Source organism: Amblyomma mixtum, chromosome 9 (genome assembly GCF_055824585.1).
Source record: "Amblyomma mixtum isolate Tamu chromosome 9, ASM5582458v1, whole genome shotgun sequence".
NCBI lineage: Eukaryota > Metazoa > Arthropoda > Arachnida > Ixodida > Ixodidae > Amblyomma > Amblyomma mixtum.
In genome coordinates, this window is record NC_143020.1 from 32,072,503 (window position 1) to 32,091,428 (window position 18,926).

Below are 18,926 nucleotides of genomic sequence, written 5' to 3' on the forward strand. Positions count from 1 at the left end.
TGCGGGCTGGAGCAAATGCTACCATTACAGATAGGAAAGAACAGCATTGCGGATTGGCGTAACAAACTGAGCGCGATAAACAAAAATGAGACTAGCATAAACAACAACTTGCAGAAATCATAAAGATGCCACGGAAAATTTGGCACGCCTGCTGTAAAGCTAAGGCAGTGCGCGCTCTTTATTTCAACTGTTGGCGGCCATCAGAACATTTGAGGCCGCCGATTTCTGTCGGCGCACCGCGCTCTTAAAAAGTTTAGCACGTTACAGGAAGCATTCTCTGCAGTATTGTTTTACACTGCACTTGCGGCCCAAAACGCAAGGCTGGAGAGAGTATTGCTTTCACTATCTGTTCTGCAGAAAGGGCATTTCGCCTTTTGCGTCGACAACCACGGAATTTAATGTTTAGCGCATTTTGACAGCTGCTTTCTGGCAAGTGCACTGGTAATAATAAAATAAAAGAGACGGAAACACCGGCGTACCAAAAACAAGAATTGGTCGCTAGGCGCTTCCTCCGAAAACAAGAATATGAGGTTTCATGCCACCTGGATCGCATATATGCAGTCTAGTGAGAGCATGACTATACACCTTTGGAGTGTTTCCCCACTGTTTATGCATTCCCCGACATGAACAATGATCGAGCGCCCTAGACACATTCTTTCGCGAGTTGTTTTCCAGCTTCGGTGTGCAGTCATATCTTTCCCTCGAATTTGAATCTATACTTAGTATTTTGCCTTGCTTGTATATTTTTACTACGTAACACCACATGCGTTTTGTTCCATTCGGAAGCTTCTTCTCTCCTATTATGTGCAGTAGGGAGAGGACTCCGTGTTCTGTGCTTGCATAAACGGGGGGAGACGATGGTTCTCTTTTTAATGGCTTCATGGCGGGAAACACACTCTTTGTAGTTTTCTTGGAAGTTCTCACGTGAAATCCCCGATGCAGTAGTGTTGGCCAGCTCGCGACGCACCCAGCCGAAATAAACAGGAAGAGATCAATTACCTGGGTGTTACTTCGTAATTTTGTCCGGTTTGGGTGAAGCAGTCTGAAATTAGGCGCTATTAGCGCTATGTAATCTGTGAGCATAACCATCGACAAAGAGCTAGTTACGTTAGTCCATAACCTTAAATATTGTTACGAGGGCAAACGTTATCCTCGTTAGGCACCTGAATAGCTCCTGCGATGAAGTGAATTGACGGCTGAGCCAATACATGTCGGCCATGGTGCTTTTGAAACTTCCCGATCTACTCATGCAGAAAGCTTTCTTGATTTAACCCGAGATATCTGGAGGGGGAGAGAGAGAGGCCCTTTTAGTTAACTACTAACACACACTATCGGGGCGTGATCCGCCATCACAGTTTTTTGGATTCCCTACTTAGTCAGGTGTTGTAAGTATTATTTTGCCCGATGACAGTCCTTATTTGTTTGAGGAAAGTCGTTACTTCCGGAAAGATTCGCCAAAACAGCGTATCTAATGAGTTGTTTCTGCAAGCTGGCGGTGGTATTATTTAGCGATCATTATCACAGAACTTTTTATCCTCTTCGCATTTCGCATCCGCTCAACGAGCTGGAATGATCTGCAATCATTTGACTTTATCAGCGGGTAATCGGCATTACTTAGCTTCATCCAAAGGAGAAGAGGTAACGCGAGACGTGGTGTTGCTTAAGCTAACGTAACGCTGAAAACAGTTGCATTCATATAGTATGATGTTATGGAGTGGCCGAGTGTCTGCAATCTGCCCCACGATTTCCTTGAACTCACTGGAAAGCTAGCTGATCAGGGAGACAATTATTAAAGTTTTTCACGCCTAACAACATTCCATGCTTTGCCAGCACTGTTTCTTACATGGAGCATGCTTACGTGGAATGCCAAAGTCATGAGCTTGAGGTAGCCACTAATCATTCTCAAATGTGCCGTGCTTTCATGGTTCAACCCTTGTTTTCGTGGTGCTAATTGAAGGTTCGCCTTCATAAACCAACAACTGTTAAACACGGCAGTTGCTCAAATTTCGCAGGAGCCAAAATTTCGTTAGCGCGTCGCTCGGCCACAGAAAACACTGAAACCGTAGTAAACTTTTCTTTGCAGAGCACGCTTGCGAAATTTGGGTAATGCTCCTTCGGAAAGTGGGCAGACATCATATAGCGACCGTATTCCAGTTTGATTACTTTGCTCCTATGCGCAGTGGTTCAGGCAAAGCCACGCCTACGCTCTCTCTAGAACTGACCACAGGATTACGAAAATATAGCAGGGGAATAAAATAAAAATCAAATCTGCATTAAGCCTGCCTGAGCAGGAAAGGGTGCGCTCGGGCCATTAAAAACTTGGTCTATGCCAGGGGGAAACTGGGCACGTGCTATTAAGGAACAAAACCGCATTCTTCCGAGTCGCAGTTATCTTTTAAGTTATGTGACGCCAGAGCATACACATCGGGTCACAAACGAAACGGCCGCTCGCTGTTTGCACGTAGCAAACCCATATCTCGTTTGTCACTGCGGTGCAGGGGCAGAGTCATGCCCTTGTGCGAACACGTGCGAACGCGAAAACAGTGACACCACAGCGCGGGGTTCAAAATGGCCGCCGCGGTTCAACGCGATTGGTCATACGGGAGCGACCAGTGAGGGGAGAGCTCCCGGAGCACTACGCTAGCGCCGCCCCGAATGCTTTGCGGCGCATTTAGGCACTAGAGGAGCAACTGCGCGCCGCTTTTGCATCCACTGGCCTTCGCCACGGGTTTCCTCTCATCAGTGTGCTTGCACGTGAGGTGTGCATCTGTGGAACGAAAAAGAGAAATACGGGAAAGGCTCCAGCGCGACCATGCATCGCGACGGCAATGGCGGCGTCAATACGAATCCGTGAGTTTAGGCGTTCGTTCACTCGAGCGTTCGTTCGCTGTTACGTTCCAGTTTCGAGCTTTATTTCGACGCGTGCTTTATTCTTAACATAATTGCTCCATTTTTCTCCATCTTTTCACCTCTGTACGCACTGCGATTTAATTTGACAGCCTTGATGCAACGCATCACATCAATTTAGTTTGTATCTTTGCAGAAGTCTTTGTCTCCGTTTTCCTTTCGCTTTATTTGTGCGGACGTTGGTTCGTACAGATGTTCACCGTGTAGTGTTCCAGCATTTAAATTTCTCTTTATCCTTAAATCCACTCAGGCTTATATAATGCCAGTTCTAATGTATTATCCAGAAAACGGTGTGGTACGTATCGGGCCGCCTTATAGCAACATGTAAAGTGTCCTCGACAGTGCTATACCTATGTCATGGTAAATTCCAAGTTTCTTCTCTCCGTATTCTCAAATAATGCACCTAATTCCTTTTATCTGGTTATGCTACCGTCTAAGGCATTCACAGCAATAGTTTCCGTAATTTGGGACTTAAATGACTTTCAACATGTTCTTCATCAAATTTGCTTGTTTGAAACTCATGATCGTACCCCATTTAGGCGGCTCGTTGATTAATCTAACACCATTTAGTTGATCGGAGGCTAAGGAATGATGATTCCTTTTGTACGTCATAAAGTTAGAAAGAGGAGAAAAACGAACACCTGTCACGCGCCATAATATTTTGTTTGGACCAGTGTGGTGTACCTACATTGTTTGCCACGGCAGAAACTAAGTTTGTTGCTGTAGGCTTCATTACACTGCCGGCGGTTTTGTGCTCCCTGTTACATCCAGAATAGATCCAAAATAGAACGAGAACAACCAGAATACATCGAGAAGCAGTAACATAAAGATACTGTGAGGAATTTCTTAAGGATTTTGTTGACAGTAAAATCACACGGCTTGACGTTACTTTCGTCTCTGGGCCTTTATACGGCAGGAAAAAAATACCTTGATTGCAGACGTATGTGAAGATAAGTTCAAATACTATCTTCCCGCAATTATTTAAATTCATTACCTTCGTAATATTTTCCAGAAGGTTCGGTTTGTGTCGTTTTAATTTCCACGTTTAGTTCTCGTTTTTGTTTTTCGTATCAGATTAAAGCACCGTAGTGCTCGTGAAAAATGTTATTTGATTATTACCTGAAGTATTCGTATCTTTTTTCTGGTACTTTTATAATTTAATATGGCTTTATTTGTGCGACTTCCTCGTTCATGCCGTTAGAAAGTGGCAATATATCAATGGAGGTGCAATTAAATTTGCATTCGAGTTCCTCTCACATGAACCGGATGCGACAAGACACAGCTAGGTGGCGTTCTATTTTGAGGCGAATTATAGTTTGTTTTTCTTGTGCCTGTGACAAGGGCTACTCCACTCGACGCAATAGCGAAAAATTGCCTAAGCATTTTCACCCGGCGCTGTTTGTTACCACTTTAAAGTTATTTCCAACGTTTGGTAACATACAACGCGTACGCCGGCCGCTTCATTCTGAACTTAGCAGAAGTGCTTGTGCATGTTATATTCAAAATACACGCGAACTTGCAAACTGTACTGCATGAAAAACGCACTTGAAAATGGTGTCCTTAGAGCCGCCCTTCTCAATTTGTCCCGGTTGATGCAAACCTCCACGCACCACTCACAGAGCTCTATTATTTCAAGATCTTTATGAAGAGACGCGCAAGTGCTAAAGCCAGTTAATGGGAAGGATTACAGGTTTGTTTCACAGCGTGCTGCACGTGTTTTCACTACACGAAGTACTGAACAAGAAACCGCCGTGATGTACCGTACGTGCAAAAAGCTGTTTCATAGCACCCTCTTGACAGAATTCCTGCTGAGCTCAGCAGCCTATCACTCGCACAACCACAAAAAGGAACTTTACGTTCTATGGCTTCCGGAGCTCAGAGACCGTAAAGCTCCGCCGTCGGACAGCGTAGATAGAGAACGCGATCGTAAAAGCCGCATACCGCAGCACAAGACGAGCCGTACGAGTCGAACGCCCGTGTTCAATACGACTGTCCGTAAAAACCTGGCGCCAGCAGAATGAATGCATATTAAACCAGTTTAAACGAAACAGGATTGATGTGCATATTCATTGACTTCACAAAGGTGTTTGACCTCTTAAATCATCTGATACTACCCCGGAAGCTTCAACGCTACGGTTTCAGCAGGCTTGCAGTGAATCACTTGTAAAGCATTGTCTAGAATATCGTTGAGAAGCAGTTACTGTAAATAGCTTCCTATCAAAAACCCACCCTGTCCTTTGCGGCCTAGCGCGAGGGAGTATACTGGGACCATTTATTTTTAATCTTTATAAAAATGTCATTATCAATGTATTTCTCCTCGCTAAATTTATTGCATACGCATACGATACGTGCATGATTTTAGCTGGTGAAAACGACAATGATTCAATAGATACTGCAAATTGCATGCCCTAACACCTAGACGAATGGAAACAAAATAATGTTTTGAAAATTAATGTAAAATATTTACCGAAAATAAGGATTTTCAGGTTGCAACGCACGGCCTCAATAGATTACCAAAAAGCACAGTAAAGTGTGGTATATTAGCGCAGACAGGTTATTATGCGCTACAAGATGCGCGTTCACGAGAAGGAAGTTTAGTGTTAACAAAGCCTTATAAAAAATCTAACCTGCAAATACATATAAACTTTCCTCTTCTACGTAAAGAGTTAGTGACGGACTAGAGTGTTGGGCAGAATAATAGAAGCTAACTACATCGAAAACTCAAAATATGCGATATCACCCAAAATCGTAGTAGCACGGTACGTAGACTGCGACGTCACATATCAATACACCAGCACGGGTCAAAGCTTTGCACCGTTTTGTCCAGTTAGTGCCGGTTCACGCTTTGCAGAGAACTTCCGTTTTGTCCAGATAGAACCGGTTCTCCTTTTCAGGGCACAGCGGGTACAACACACCCGAGTCGACAGAGGAAGCGCGAAAGTACGGCTTTCTCATGCCTAACGAAACAAAAACGGTCTTGTATAGCGTAATGAAAACGACCTGATTGAAAAATGGCCTTCAGGGATGAAAATTCATCCTTTGAAAGTCTGCTTCTCGCACGATATTGTAGTCTGTGTTTTCGTCCTTGTAACATTTAAATTTCCCTTTTTTATCGCAATTCTTTTTGTTCGGCGTCCTTTTAACTTGTGACACTTTTTACTCTCGGTTCTGAAGGATACGAAACGCAGTCGAAAACTTTCGAGTGGCAGTTTGTGGGAAGATTATAAGAAGGAAGATGCCTCCGCACAGAAGTTCGCTTCCAACGGGCCGGCGGGTTTTTTGCTCTTAGCGTGGTAAATTTTACGCCACATGAGCGTAGCCAAATCTAGCGACAAACTTATAGAGGATGAATGAAGACATTAATGGGGAGGAATGAACGGTAACCGTCCCACTCTGGGTCCTATTTGAGTACACTCTGAGCCGAAAAGAGTAAAAAGGAAGTGGCCCATCCTCTTGTGCACTTCGTTTTACTGAAGGGAGTAAAAAGGGTGCAAACAATTCTCTAGCGCCCTCACTTTTATAGAAGAGAGAGAAAGGAGTAAAATGAGTATAAACTGTCCTCTAGTGCCCTCTCTTTTTTGAAGGAAAAGCGCTAGAAGACACCTTACTCTTTTTTTTTTATTCCTACATAGGTGTACTTCTGTTTAAAGCGTAGAACACGAAGCTAATAAGGGCATCAGACAAAAACGAAGCCGGAATGGTGCTACTCGCAGCAGGGAAGTTCTGTTACAGCAAACCGTAAATAAGTGCGGAGAAAGAACAGTGAGTTCTTGTTGGTTTCGTGCTGTACTCAAATGCATTCTTACCAGATCGCCCAACACTTGCCATAAATTCACTCTGGGTGGACACCTGAATCGTGCCGTTAAGGACGGGCTAAAGAGAGTGAAGAGCCTGGAGCGTTCAATTCTCCCCAAGTACGCGGAGGCATTCTAGGTGATTGGAATGAATGAATCAATCAATCAATCAATCAATCAATCAGTCAGTCAATCAATAAGTCAATCTAAAAGGGAAAACAAAAAGAAAGTATCATAACAGCAGAGATGAAAGAAAGAAGACGAGAATTTCATAGAGAATGGTGAAGGAAACAAAGAAAGACAAAGATGAAGGATTGAAGTGATCATCTGCAATAAACTTCTAGGCGCAACTTGGTATGTTGCTTGAGTCGGACGAGTAAGGCTGTCTTACTACTTTTTAGCAAGTCAACGTCAGCATGGTATGTGCTGTTTTAAAGCTCGACGTCGTTTTCTCCACTTGGTTAAGGCCTCCAAATGGCAACGGCGAAGAGCTTCGAGCTGCATCCGTCACCTAGCCTTTATGAATAATCGCGGGCTAATAATTAGGGCATCAATTATTCCCGTGGCTCTCTGTCGGTGAACCGAGCGCAGATTGTCGCTGACGGCAGCGTTTACGTAAATGCCTTCTCCGGCTGAATGCCTAAACAGGCAAGAGGCAGGTTCATGCACGCGTAACGGGCTTAGCCTCAATGTATGATGGCTCATGCCGCTCTTGGCACCGCTGAGGAGGGCACAGCGATCCGAGAGAGCATGCAGCCCCTTTGTTTCAAGCAGACTGGGAGACATCCTGACTGTGGCGGGGAAACTGTGTGGCACTGACCTGCTTTACAGTCAGCACTAGGCTTACGAGGAGCACGTGCTGAAGAACAATTCACGGCGGCGTTGCATCGCTGCCCAGTGGCCTGATATCGACACTATGGCCTGGCGCATGCACTTCTCCCTATGTACGCGGAGGCATTCTAGATAATTGCAATCAATCAATCAATCAATCAATCAATCAATCAATCAATCAATCCTCAGTCAAACAATCAATAACTCAGTCAGTCAGTCAGTCGGTCAGCGCTCGTCTTGTGTGTCTCTCTTGTCCTTGTTTTATCGTGCCAAGCCCCCCTTCAAAATCACGCGGCACAACATAATCCAAACTTCCACCACCATCATCATCATCAGCTGGACTACGCGCACTGCAGGGCAACGATGGCCTCTCCCACGCCTCTCCAGTTAATCCTGTCCTTTGCCAGCTGCGGCCACCGTATCCTCATGAACTTCTTAATCTTATCCGCCCACCTAAATTTCTGCCACCCCCTGCTACGCTTGCCTTCTCTTGGAGAGAGAGAGAGAGAAAAACTTTAATATGGCAAGTGTGTTAGACCCCTCTTGGGTCCCTGAACCACCGCACGGTCCCACTCTACGTCGGAACGTTCATGTGGTGTTTGGAATCCACTGCGTTACCCTTAAGGACCAGCGGTTATCTTGCCTTCGCGTTACGTACCCTGCCCACAATGCTAAGAACACCCGACTGTCTGTCTGTCTAGCCCGTTGTGTCGTATGACGGTGCGGGCAGGGCAGTTTTTTCTTATTTTTTTTAAGCCCAAACTAATGTCTGTCTGTCTGTCTGTCTGTCTGTCTGTCTGTCTGTCTGTCTGTCTCTGTCTGTCTGTCTGTCTGTCTGTCTGTCTGTCTGTCTGTCTGTCTGTCTGTCTGTCTGTCTGTCTGTCTGTCTGTCTGTCTGTCTGTCTGTCTGTCTGTCTGGTCTGTCTGTCTGTCTGTCTGTCTGTCTGTCTGTCTGTCTGTCTGTCTGTCTGTCTGTCTGTCTGTCTGTCTGTCTGTCTGTCTGTCTGTCTGTCTGTCTGTCTGTCTGTCTGTCTTTTTTGTTAATTCACTACATTAATTAGGTTCTTTACTTCCCCTAAACTAGAGAACATAGGTCTGAATGCTCACGAGCTTTAAAGTGTTGCTGCCCCATTTCTCAGCTCGGTACTGAAGCGAAGGAACGGCACACAGAACTTTCATATGTTAAATAAGCAATAGAAAGCAGAGAACTAACTAGAAGGCAAAGAATCAAACGTTTTCTTTCTTTCCTCAAACCCCCGTCCCGTAAGCTTCTCCTGCCGACTGTAGGTAAGCAACGCTGGCAACAAAGCATCCGCGCTCTCTGTACAGCGCCCCGTGACAAGAGCAGGATGGCAACGCTAGTCCCTTTGTTCCGAGCAATTCATAACCACACGATGCGCAGAGTCGCACATGTGCTCATTCGCCGCCTAGATTTTCTTTCTTTCCGCTTCAACGCATTCTCTCTTTCTCTTTCTTTCTCCATGCGCATGCGCCGGCGCGCTGCGCGCACTCGCGTGGGTTGCGCGCGTATCGCCGGTCGCAACCATCCGGCTGTTTACATTTTTCCGGCAACCATTGAGTCGTTCGCGCGCGCACACACACAAGCCCAACGCGAATCCGCTGGCAACGGATCATCGCGCCGTACCGCTTGCCCTTCTATTTCCGGAGCGATCAAAAAGGCCGCTCAAGCCCTGCGCCAGGCTTCAGAAGAGATGGGATGCGACGTTCTTACAATACACCCACGGTTTACTGGGAAAGCAAAGCCGCGGCGGGGATCCTGTTTTTCGACCCTGAGTTGTGACGTAGCTCTGCTACAATGTACTTCCAGCTGGTGTCCCTTTGCGGGTGAAATCGCAGCTCGCGGAAATAATTGGCCTACGTCGCCATTAGTGCCAACGCACATTGTGCGAGCAGGGTGTTCTCTCACGTAAACAGACTATTCCCGTCTCCAGATGACATGGGCGGATTTATAGGGGCCTGTGCTTTGCCTCACTGCAGCCTCGAAACATTGCATTAACCATACTTAGCGTAAAAAATAAAAAAGGGCTTAAAATTAATAGCTGCTTCTGCTTGAGAACGCCCGAGTATAAGTGGTTTGAGCTCATTCAAGCAAGTCATGAGCCGACGTGATAACTTCTTTCTTTGTTCCTCGTTTCGCACCCTTTCTAATCCCTGCCCTCACCGTACTGGTCTTGCGCTTAAACTGAATATGAGAGAGTTACTGTGTTTTTGCATTCTTCACGACCTAACCAACTTTAAGGCTGGATAACGATGCTGACGAAGTTTACATTCAATCTAAGAACTTTGAAACCGATGACCTCAAAGCATCCCGCAACGTCCATCACGAGGTATGCTTTCGAAAAACTCCTGTCCAACGTTACACCACGAAACCCGCACGGGTTTTTGATGTCAGGCCTTAAAATGCCTGCTCATAAAGGCCTCGAATAAAGCTTTGTCCTTTCTGTTCCACCTGCGACTGTCGGAACACGGCTGGTGCGGAACAGTATCCGGCTGCCGGAACGCCGATGTTTATCAATGGTTAGAAGCAGCAGTAGCACGTGCAACGTGGTTTCCCTCAAAAACATGCGCTCCAAATGTCGGCCTTGCTACGATTCACGTGACCAGCTCACGCGAGCGCGTTTGAAGCCACACGTAGCCTTCGGCGGTTGGAGCGGCGCGAACACCTGTCCACAAAGGCTCACTGCGCTGGCACGGACCGGTAGTCACCAACCCGACGTGTTCCATCGAATCTGCTGTTAGGTGTAGTGGACGGAAATAAATCAAAGCTTTTTTTCATAAAGCGTAGGCCCTCCTGTGGACAATGACCACATGGTGGCAGCGCCTATATATTTAGTTTCTTTGTTTTCAGTTTATCAACTGTACTGTCGGGGGCAACAAAAAATAAAATAAAATGTAGACATTTCTGCACCCGCTACAACGCACTCAAGTGCCACAGGTGGGTGGGTATTTGCGTAATTCATCATAAGCCCGGGAATGTTCTTTCTCTATCGGCATAACTCTGTCTTATGCCCCGAGTGACTGTATATTGGTGTGGGCGTATAAGGGAAGCACAGATGGTTTGTAATGTGCTTACAGTGCTGTAGAAGTCAGAGTGTTGCATTTTGAATATGTGGCGCTCCAGCAGTTTATTTCTCGCGTCATTTCTTCCGTAAATCACGATGGGCACGCGGATATCAACACCCGGTCATAGTCAACCTTATTCTCAACTGTTTATAAATATCATCGTCACAACTAGTGGTGTAACACATTGCAATCCAGCAACCAGTTGATTCCAAATTTATTGAGCTCTGTTACTTCATTTCTTCTCGCGCATTTCATTCGCCGTTTGATTGATCCTATTCAACCTTCTTGTTCGCAGATGTCCTAACCCGACCGCGCCCGTCAAGAGAGACTACGCCTTCAAACGTTGCAGCATGAATCCTCAAGACTGCGCGCGGTATGGCGTGCATAGGCCGTCTTTTACCCAGGTAAGGCTTTCTGCTTATACTACTCTGTTATGGATGGACGCTTGGTTTATTATTATTTTTTTTCACGTTTTGTATACCACAGCGAACTTAGCTTTTCAACGGCACGAAGGCGTAAGAGAGCTTGAACGTAAGCTCAGATGCATATTCGATATGCAAGTTAATAATTCTTTGTACGAATTGTTAGCAAAAAGCGTGGTCGAGTAACTATCATGTCATTAGATCAGATATTTTTCGACATCGTGGAGTTGCATTGGCTCATGAGAGTGTGGTCATGGGCAACGTGCCTAAATACTAGAAAGTAAGCAGCGTCAACGTTTCTGTTATTTCTGTTTCAAAGTGATGTCAAAAAGAAGAAAAACAAAGACAGATAAAATACCCATTCCAAAAAATTACCTTACTGCATTCTACCCTCCTGCGGAAGCGCCAAAACGGGTGGTCAAACACAGCACCGGCATGATGGGAACGAAAGGCGGAAGTCCTGACAACGTCCATTGAAAATCTCCTTTGCTGCAGAATGCCATGAGGAACAAACTGTGCCCTCGTTACCTGTTTTGCTTTTCTATTAATACGAAAGCATTATATGCCTCATGCGAAGAAAATCCCGTCACCGGATGTTGTCCACAAATTGCCTCCACAGGAAGTGGTACTTCTCACGTGATCTCATTCGAAAAAAGAAATTTGCCTGCATTCAGGTTCTAACCCGGACCCTTGCGGGCCAGGCCGGCACGAGACGCATATTCCACGCAGGGTCGTTGGTTCAAGCGAGTAAGAGGGGCAGGAAGTTAACGCGTTGTGGTGTATACGGCGTTAAATTGTCTTGACGGCGCGTACTGATGCTAGACAACGATGACTCGCAAAAAAAGTTGCTAACATCATGCGATGGTCACGTGATAGTGTCGCGTGACAACAGTGACTTGCAAAAAGTCGACATCCACTAAGTGTAACGTGATAACTGTTACGTGGCCATGATGACTTGCTCAAAGAAAGTTGTTGACGTTCAAGAGCAAATTCACATTTCTCCAGTGCCGCAAATTGCAGTGCTATCCAAGTTCTTGCGGAAGCCTCGAAAACTCCCTGTCAACGTGCCAGCTAGCGACTTCTTATAACAGCATTACTCAACGTCGAAATCATATTTGAAGAAGAACGCGCCTTTAGCACTCCAGTGACGGCTCGTTCCCGAGAAACACTGACGTAATTGCGCCGTCGAGGACGCGGCATGCTTTTTGCATTTGTCCTTCAGCAAATTCGCCTCGCTTTACGCCGGCCTCAGCGCCGAATCGGTGCAGTAATAGGCGCAATAATTGCGCTACTCGCAGCAATTACGCAATTTTACGAACACTTGCTGCGGTGGCACACGAAGAGAGAGAACCCGTGATTTCGTCTGTCGTCCGCCATTATTACCATAGCACTTCTGCGTCTCGACACTCGCGTAGATTCTCACCACCGGCTCCGCTTGAAAGCTGCGCCTGATTGATTGGCTACGGGTGCGTTTACAGTCGCACGACCTGTCGCGCCACCTATTGGAAGGGACGGCTAACACGGTTTCTTTTCTGGAGGTGGAGCGAACAACCGTGGTTTGAGGCTGAGCGACGCGCCCCGAGAGGGCGCGAGTTTGCATGAGCCAGATGTTCCAGCGCACGTAAGGATCTTTTACCGCCGTAGCCTTGCTGGGTATTTAAGAGCCAATTATTTCTAATAGGTGGATTTACAAGCCCTTTATTTTTAGCGACCTCGTGGGAGCACTTTGCTGGGAATAACGGTGCCATTTCCTTTTGGCCTCAGGGTGGACCCTTAATGGTTCTGGTAGTCCTGAAGACGGTGGTCTCTTCTGCGAGGGCAGTTATCATTACGGAAGTGCTATGATGCCATGGAGGTTTCCCGTGCATTAAGTCGTAAACGACTCAGATTAATATAGTACGCGCAACAAGTATGTTATGTAATGGCGACGTAAATGATGATCTGCTGCGCAACAAAGTAATTAACTCTTGAGATTACTGTTATGTTCTTTCTTGTAGCTTGAGAAGTCTCCATGGGTGCCCTTTTCTTTTGTAAAATATCCGTTGACAGGTGAGAGGCGTAAACTGTACTGAATATGTCCTTAGACATGCGTACCGTGTACACCAGCAAACGACCACCGCCGTAAACGGCGTAGAAATTGCCTTTAAAATTTACTTATTGGATCAAGGACCGGTGATAAGTTCGTGTTGCTGGCTTATGATTAAGGCGCAGCCTATTACTAGCACAATGCACTTAGCGGCGTTCCCTTCAGGGGCATCATACAGGTCGACTTCAGGTTTCCCCTTTGCATTACTATCTGACTGTTACCCGCAGACTATGTAAGGGAAAACCATCTTCGCTAAGCTGGAAATGAGAACTTACAACGCACGGCACAACCTTTCCTGAAATCAACGTCGTCGCTCTGTACCATAGGCGTTGCTTAAAATTGCAGTCGGGCTCTCATAGACGCTGTGTGCATACTAATTGGTAAATTGATAAATTGGTTTCTGAGGAAAAGAAATGGCGCAGTATCTCTCACATATCTAGGTGGACACCTGAACCGCGCCGTAAGGGAAGGGAGGAAGGTGGCAGTGAAAGAAGAAAGAGAGGAAGAGGTGCCGCAGTGGAGGTCTCCGGAATAATTTCGACCACCTGGGGATCTTTAAAGTGCGCCTAAAACGCAGAGCACACGGGTGCCTTTACGTTTAGCCGCCATCAAACCGCAGCCGCCGCGGTCGGGTACGAACCCGGGTACTCCAGCTCAGTAGACGGGCGCCTTTACCACATTGAGCCAGCGCGGCGGGTGCGCATACTAGCCACATACGCCGTTCTAACTTCCGCTCTACCGACGGGCGCACTTCTTTGATACGCGCCGACAGGTTGCCTTTGCATTTCACAATAAAGCCAGGTACCTGCATATGCCCACACGGGTACGATTACCGGCTGACAGGACAAGAACACGCGAGCTGCGAGCAATCCCGTACCGCCTTAGCGGAAGCAATGCGGGTACCCAACATAAAAGAAAGAAGAACGGCTACTTCCGACGCGGCGAAATCTCCCAGTGTCGCTGGGAATCTGGAGCAATTAACCTCGTAGCCCAGATCTCCGCCGTCGAGCAGCGCGTAGGACCTTGCGTGTGCTCTGCTCGCTTGTCATGTGGGCGTGCTTGTCCGTGTGACCGCAGTTTGTGCGCGTTTTGACTTGTGCACAATGTGTGCTTGTGCAAATGAACGCCCTGCTGCTCCGGCGTGTCCCTTACCGTTCGCAAGAAAGCGCGCCGGGTGCCAGAGAAGCAGGAAGCGGCGTTTCGCTTTCGATGCGTAATTTCGCGAAATTGGGCTCAGCTACGCGGCGACGCTGCATGGCAGCCGGGTTGTCAGTCGCGGTGTGATGTTCGGAAACGGAGTGGCCGTGCGGTCGGGATGACATTAGTTTATAGCGCAGGCATCAGAATCAGTTGATTGGTATAAAAATGAAAATATAAGGGGGGGGGGGGCAAATTTATACACAAGGAGGTCCCGTAGTCAGTTACTGAGCTGGGGCCGCCTATATCATTAAGTAAACAGTAGTAAGCAGAGAAACACAGCAGCTGCAATAAAAACTAAATCAACATAACAACAACAATAACAATTCAGTGCGCATGAAATGGTGATGTCTGCACTACTGCAGCTTTTCTACAGCAACAACTCGAGAAAAAAGTCTGGCAATTGCAGACTACTTAATTCCGACCTGAATTAACGCTAGGGCGCTGGATTGCCTACGTTCACATTTAGTTCAAACGAATTTTCTAGCACAAAAGCCACATCAGAATATTTTATTTAAAATGAAACTTCAGTCACCTTGGCAGATGCCGTTCTTTGTTCAGAATAAACTAATATGCATTCGATGAACAAACTAACATGCACAATACTCTACTGAACTTTCAAGTAAAGAGGCGGAAGTATTCAACAAGCAAGTGCGGTCCCTTACCACCATGATTGATCAAATCCATACCAGAGTGATTAGTTGTGTGACTGCCTTTGACTTATTAAGTGACCTATAAAATATGGAGGTTTACGTACTAGCCCGATTCAAGCGTAAATAATCGCTCATGTTGATATTTAGAGATGGGTTCCTCAAAGCACGGTCTTTTAATTTTAACGACTCCAGAGTTTAATGCTAACTGCAACGCTTCTAGCCTCTTTTGTGTAGAGACATCATCCTTTAGAACAGAAGGAGCTAATGTGTGCTCATAGGATAATAGGAAGCCTCAGTCTCCATCTCAGTATATAGTGCATTAGTTCAGTTGCCGTTGAACTAAATGGACGGAAAATCACGAATCGATGCATATTGCGGGACGCCCGCGGATCTAGTTCCGGTGCTGACACCACCTTTATTGCACAACGGCTGCTCCAGTACCAGATGCATACAAAGAAGCCCGTCATCAATTTACCTCCCCTCACGAGTGCCCAAGATCCCTACCTATGCCTGCGCTGGGACCTATTTTTATTGGCCATTATCTCAGCCAGCATATGGCCTGGTTGTATATGCATCGTAGGCGACTCGACTAAGCGGTGAGCCTTCGTGCGAGACTTCAGCGGGCCTGGCTCAGACAAGCCAGTGATCGTGACTAATCTCTATCGATCTCGAAGGGCTGGCCCAGCCACCTAAAACGAAAATGACCGACGCATGTTGTCGTCCTCCTTAAGTAGGCAAGGCTGAAAGCAACCGTTGGGATCGCACTTTGCATATGCGTGAGCTCAACTAGTGCCCAAAGTAGGCTTGCAATCTTCGCGAACAGATTACGCAATGTAGCGCGGATGGAAAGTACACGCGTTTTTGTTTTACTCCTGCTCGAACGGTGAGTATAAGTCCCACCATTTTTGTTTATGCACACTTGAGATTCGATTTTATGTACCCTTTTGGTCACTCGCACTCAGGCAAGGTACTTCCTGTGTAAGCCAAATAGTGCAGACCTCATAGCGTACTGCATGATCTGAATCTTTCTAGGGCCAGGGGGACCATCCTCTTCACGGTTCGAAACCTTTTGGTCTTCAAGGGTGCCGTAAAAAATCTACTATAGGGCCCAAAGAGACCCCATGTTTGACTCGAATAGTTTGACCGAGGGTGCATAGTGTGACGCCCATGAAAAGGCCTATTCTACCTATTACTATTATACATGGTCGGCGTTGCTGACTAAGCCGATGATGAGGAGAACGAGGTTGGTGGCGTCTCGTGCTCGGCAAGCGGACCCAACAACAACAACAGCTGGAAGCGGTGGCCCGTAGAAGAATAGTTTTTCTTCCACAGAAGACCACCCCGCACACAAAAGTGGCTGACATTGGAAGGATCTTCAGCTTCCGCAAGGAGAGACCGTAGGGTTAAATCTTTAACCCTTTATTAATCCATACTGTGCTCGCGTCTATGCAAGTAATGAAAACGGCTACTAAATTACAGGAAGGCTAATACTTTCCTCGAGCCTTTTACCTCAGCAGGCCCGCTAATAAGCCAATATCAGAAATGTACTGGCAAAGACCCGTCTTGCAAAGGACCAGGGTTAAAACCAGCAATTTCCATTACTGGGTTGATTACCTGCGCTGCTTGGCGAGCGGCAATAAGATACCAGCGTCTCGCTAACGAGAGTAATAAATGTAATATATATACACTCGTTTATAGAGAGCCAGCATAACCACGCACAATCCCTCTTTCGTTCTCGCAGGCCGGCTTCAACGACACCTACATCCAGCTGCCCAAGCACAAGACGGTGCCGGGCGACGTGCTCAAGCGCATCGGCAAGTCGCAGTGCAACACCCGCCACCTGAAGCACACGGCGACGAGACTGCTGCCGGTGTTCGGATGGCTGCGCACCTACCGGGTCAAGGAGTACCTGCTCGCCGACATCGTCACGGGCTTCACCGTCGCCATGTTCCAAGTGCCCCAGAGTGAGCTGCCCGCGTTGCACTTTCCTCGCACTGTACCAACACCTTTTGGTGGCCGCTGAGGTCTCTGGAGAACCAACCGTGCTTTCATACGGAAATAATCGCCCCGAAAAAGCCGCGGCAAATGTTGTCGTAATAGAAGTTTAGGATACATTAGTAATAAAGGCGCACTGCAGTAGTTCAGTAGATGTTGTGTGAGATGGGCGAGCTTTGCTGCGTAGCTCTTTGTTTAGCCCTCGTGTTTCAAGAATGTACGTCTCTAGAAAAAAAATGTTTTACTACTTACCTTAGTGCTTACCTTACTCCGTTGGCGGAGCTCTTGCTGCGAATAAGGAACTGTGACTCCGGCCTCAGGTTTCAACGAATTTTTTCGGTGTGAGGAGCAAACTAAATTTGCCTAAATTTTTGCCACTTCTTTGGTGTTCTTTTTTCTTGTGTGGTTTAGGTAGCTACTTATGAAAATCGACAGATGTTGGCTTAATGCTCTAAACTATTTGATTTATGATTGAACAAAACGAATCCTCTCTGAATGGTACATGTGTCTTATTCAGCTTTATTAATGCAGTCTAATATTATTCGAGGCTCAGAAGGGGAGTGCTTCGGAAATTCTTCATTGTTTTTCTGATCCGCACTTTTGTGTATTAGAATTTACATTTCACGCAAATGGCTTCTCTTTATCGCAGGTTTGGGTTACACACTTCTGGCATCCGTCCCTCCGGTCTTTGCCCTGTACAACGCCATGTTCCCGATGATGATCTACATCATCCTGGGCACCGTCAGGCAAGCATCCGTTGGTGAGTGCTCAGTCTTATCCTTAATTACTTTCACATCTCGTCCGCCTCACCTGCGTGTATACCAGTGCATTGTTTTATTCACATGAATTCCCTTTCTCCCTTCGTTTCTACAAAACCTGTGCAGCAAAGAGCTGCCGACATGTACTACCACGTCTAAAGAGTCTAGAAGACTGGTGGTCAATTAAACATTAAACAGTTCTACCACTAGAAAGGACCACTAGGACATAACCACTAACAAAAACAACAATGATTTTTTGTACATTCTTCTAATGACACCTAATTCTAAAAGGCTGATTTGTATCACGAGCATTTATGTGACACTTGTGGTGAATGAGGACTCGGTAACGGTGACCGTGACATGTAACCGATAGATGGACACGCAGTACCTTAATATGTTTTCCGCCCTCATTTAGGTCTCCTCTAAGCGGATCTTGCGCTCTCATGTTGCGTACTGTTAAAGGTACGAAATGCATCACTGAAAGCGGGTGCTCATTCAACCTGCAGGCGCCGACGCCATCATGTCCATGATGACGGGCGGCGTGGTTCGAGAACTCATCAGCGGTGACTTGGGTGGTCACCACTCCATGGTGGCCATACACAACGCCACGCAGGCAGGGCCCTACACGGTGGGGCAAGTAACGTCGGCGTTATGCTTCACCATCGGCATTATACAGGTAAGCCGGAGGTTCCTCGTAATGCGTACTCAGGCGTCATAATGCACCTGTTTTATTGGAGAAACGTTCTGTTTAATATTTACCCCACATATATCGTTTGACTTCTTTAATGCTGTTATCGCGAGTGTGGCCTGCATATACAATTTCAAATTTACCTATCTGGGTGCAGCCCTATTTCTTTTGGGTTATCGGATCAGCGTTCCAGTTTCCGGGTTAAACAGCGTCGATTTACTCTGCGCGTGCTGAACAGTCCAGAAAGCATGTTCACTCACCTCAGTGCGCAAACAGTGAAAAAGGTTTCATTCGAGTTTCAAGTAATTGGGAATGTGGTTATCAGTTCGAAGTATAAAGTAGATGATTCCAAATACGAAATGACGAGCATGTTAGGGATTTTTAGAGACATCCGCTGGCTTATACACTGTCCAAAACTGAAGCTTACTGGGTAACCGTCTCGGTATCTGTAGATATTTATCGTCCCAAGGTAAATCCCGGTTAGGAATCTGAGCCTAAAAAACGTCATCGG

The 18,926-nt window shown here is 46.5% G+C and overlaps 1 protein-coding gene across 3 annotated transcripts in view; it reads left to right on the forward strand.

Moving 5' to 3' along the window:
* Positions 1 to 18,926, forward strand: part of LOC149328664 (prestin-like) — a 198,235-nt gene that overhangs the window by 162,435 nt on the left and 16,874 nt on the right. For 2 of the 3 annotated variants that reach the window (XM_089559601.1, XM_089559599.1), the window contains 4 exons: positions 10,912 to 11,020; positions 16,716 to 16,938; positions 17,619 to 17,729; positions 18,234 to 18,403. In XM_089559601.1, coding sequence (XP_089415727.1) covers positions 10,967 to 11,020; positions 16,716 to 16,938; positions 17,619 to 17,729; positions 18,234 to 18,403 — 558 coding nt within the window. In that variant the 5' untranslated portion in view covers positions 10,912 to 10,966. Of the gene's footprint in view, positions 1 to 2,655; positions 2,851 to 10,911; positions 11,021 to 16,715; positions 16,939 to 17,618; positions 17,730 to 18,233; positions 18,404 to 18,926 lie in introns of those variants that run through there. The other variant, XM_089559600.1, reaches the window with a different exon arrangement.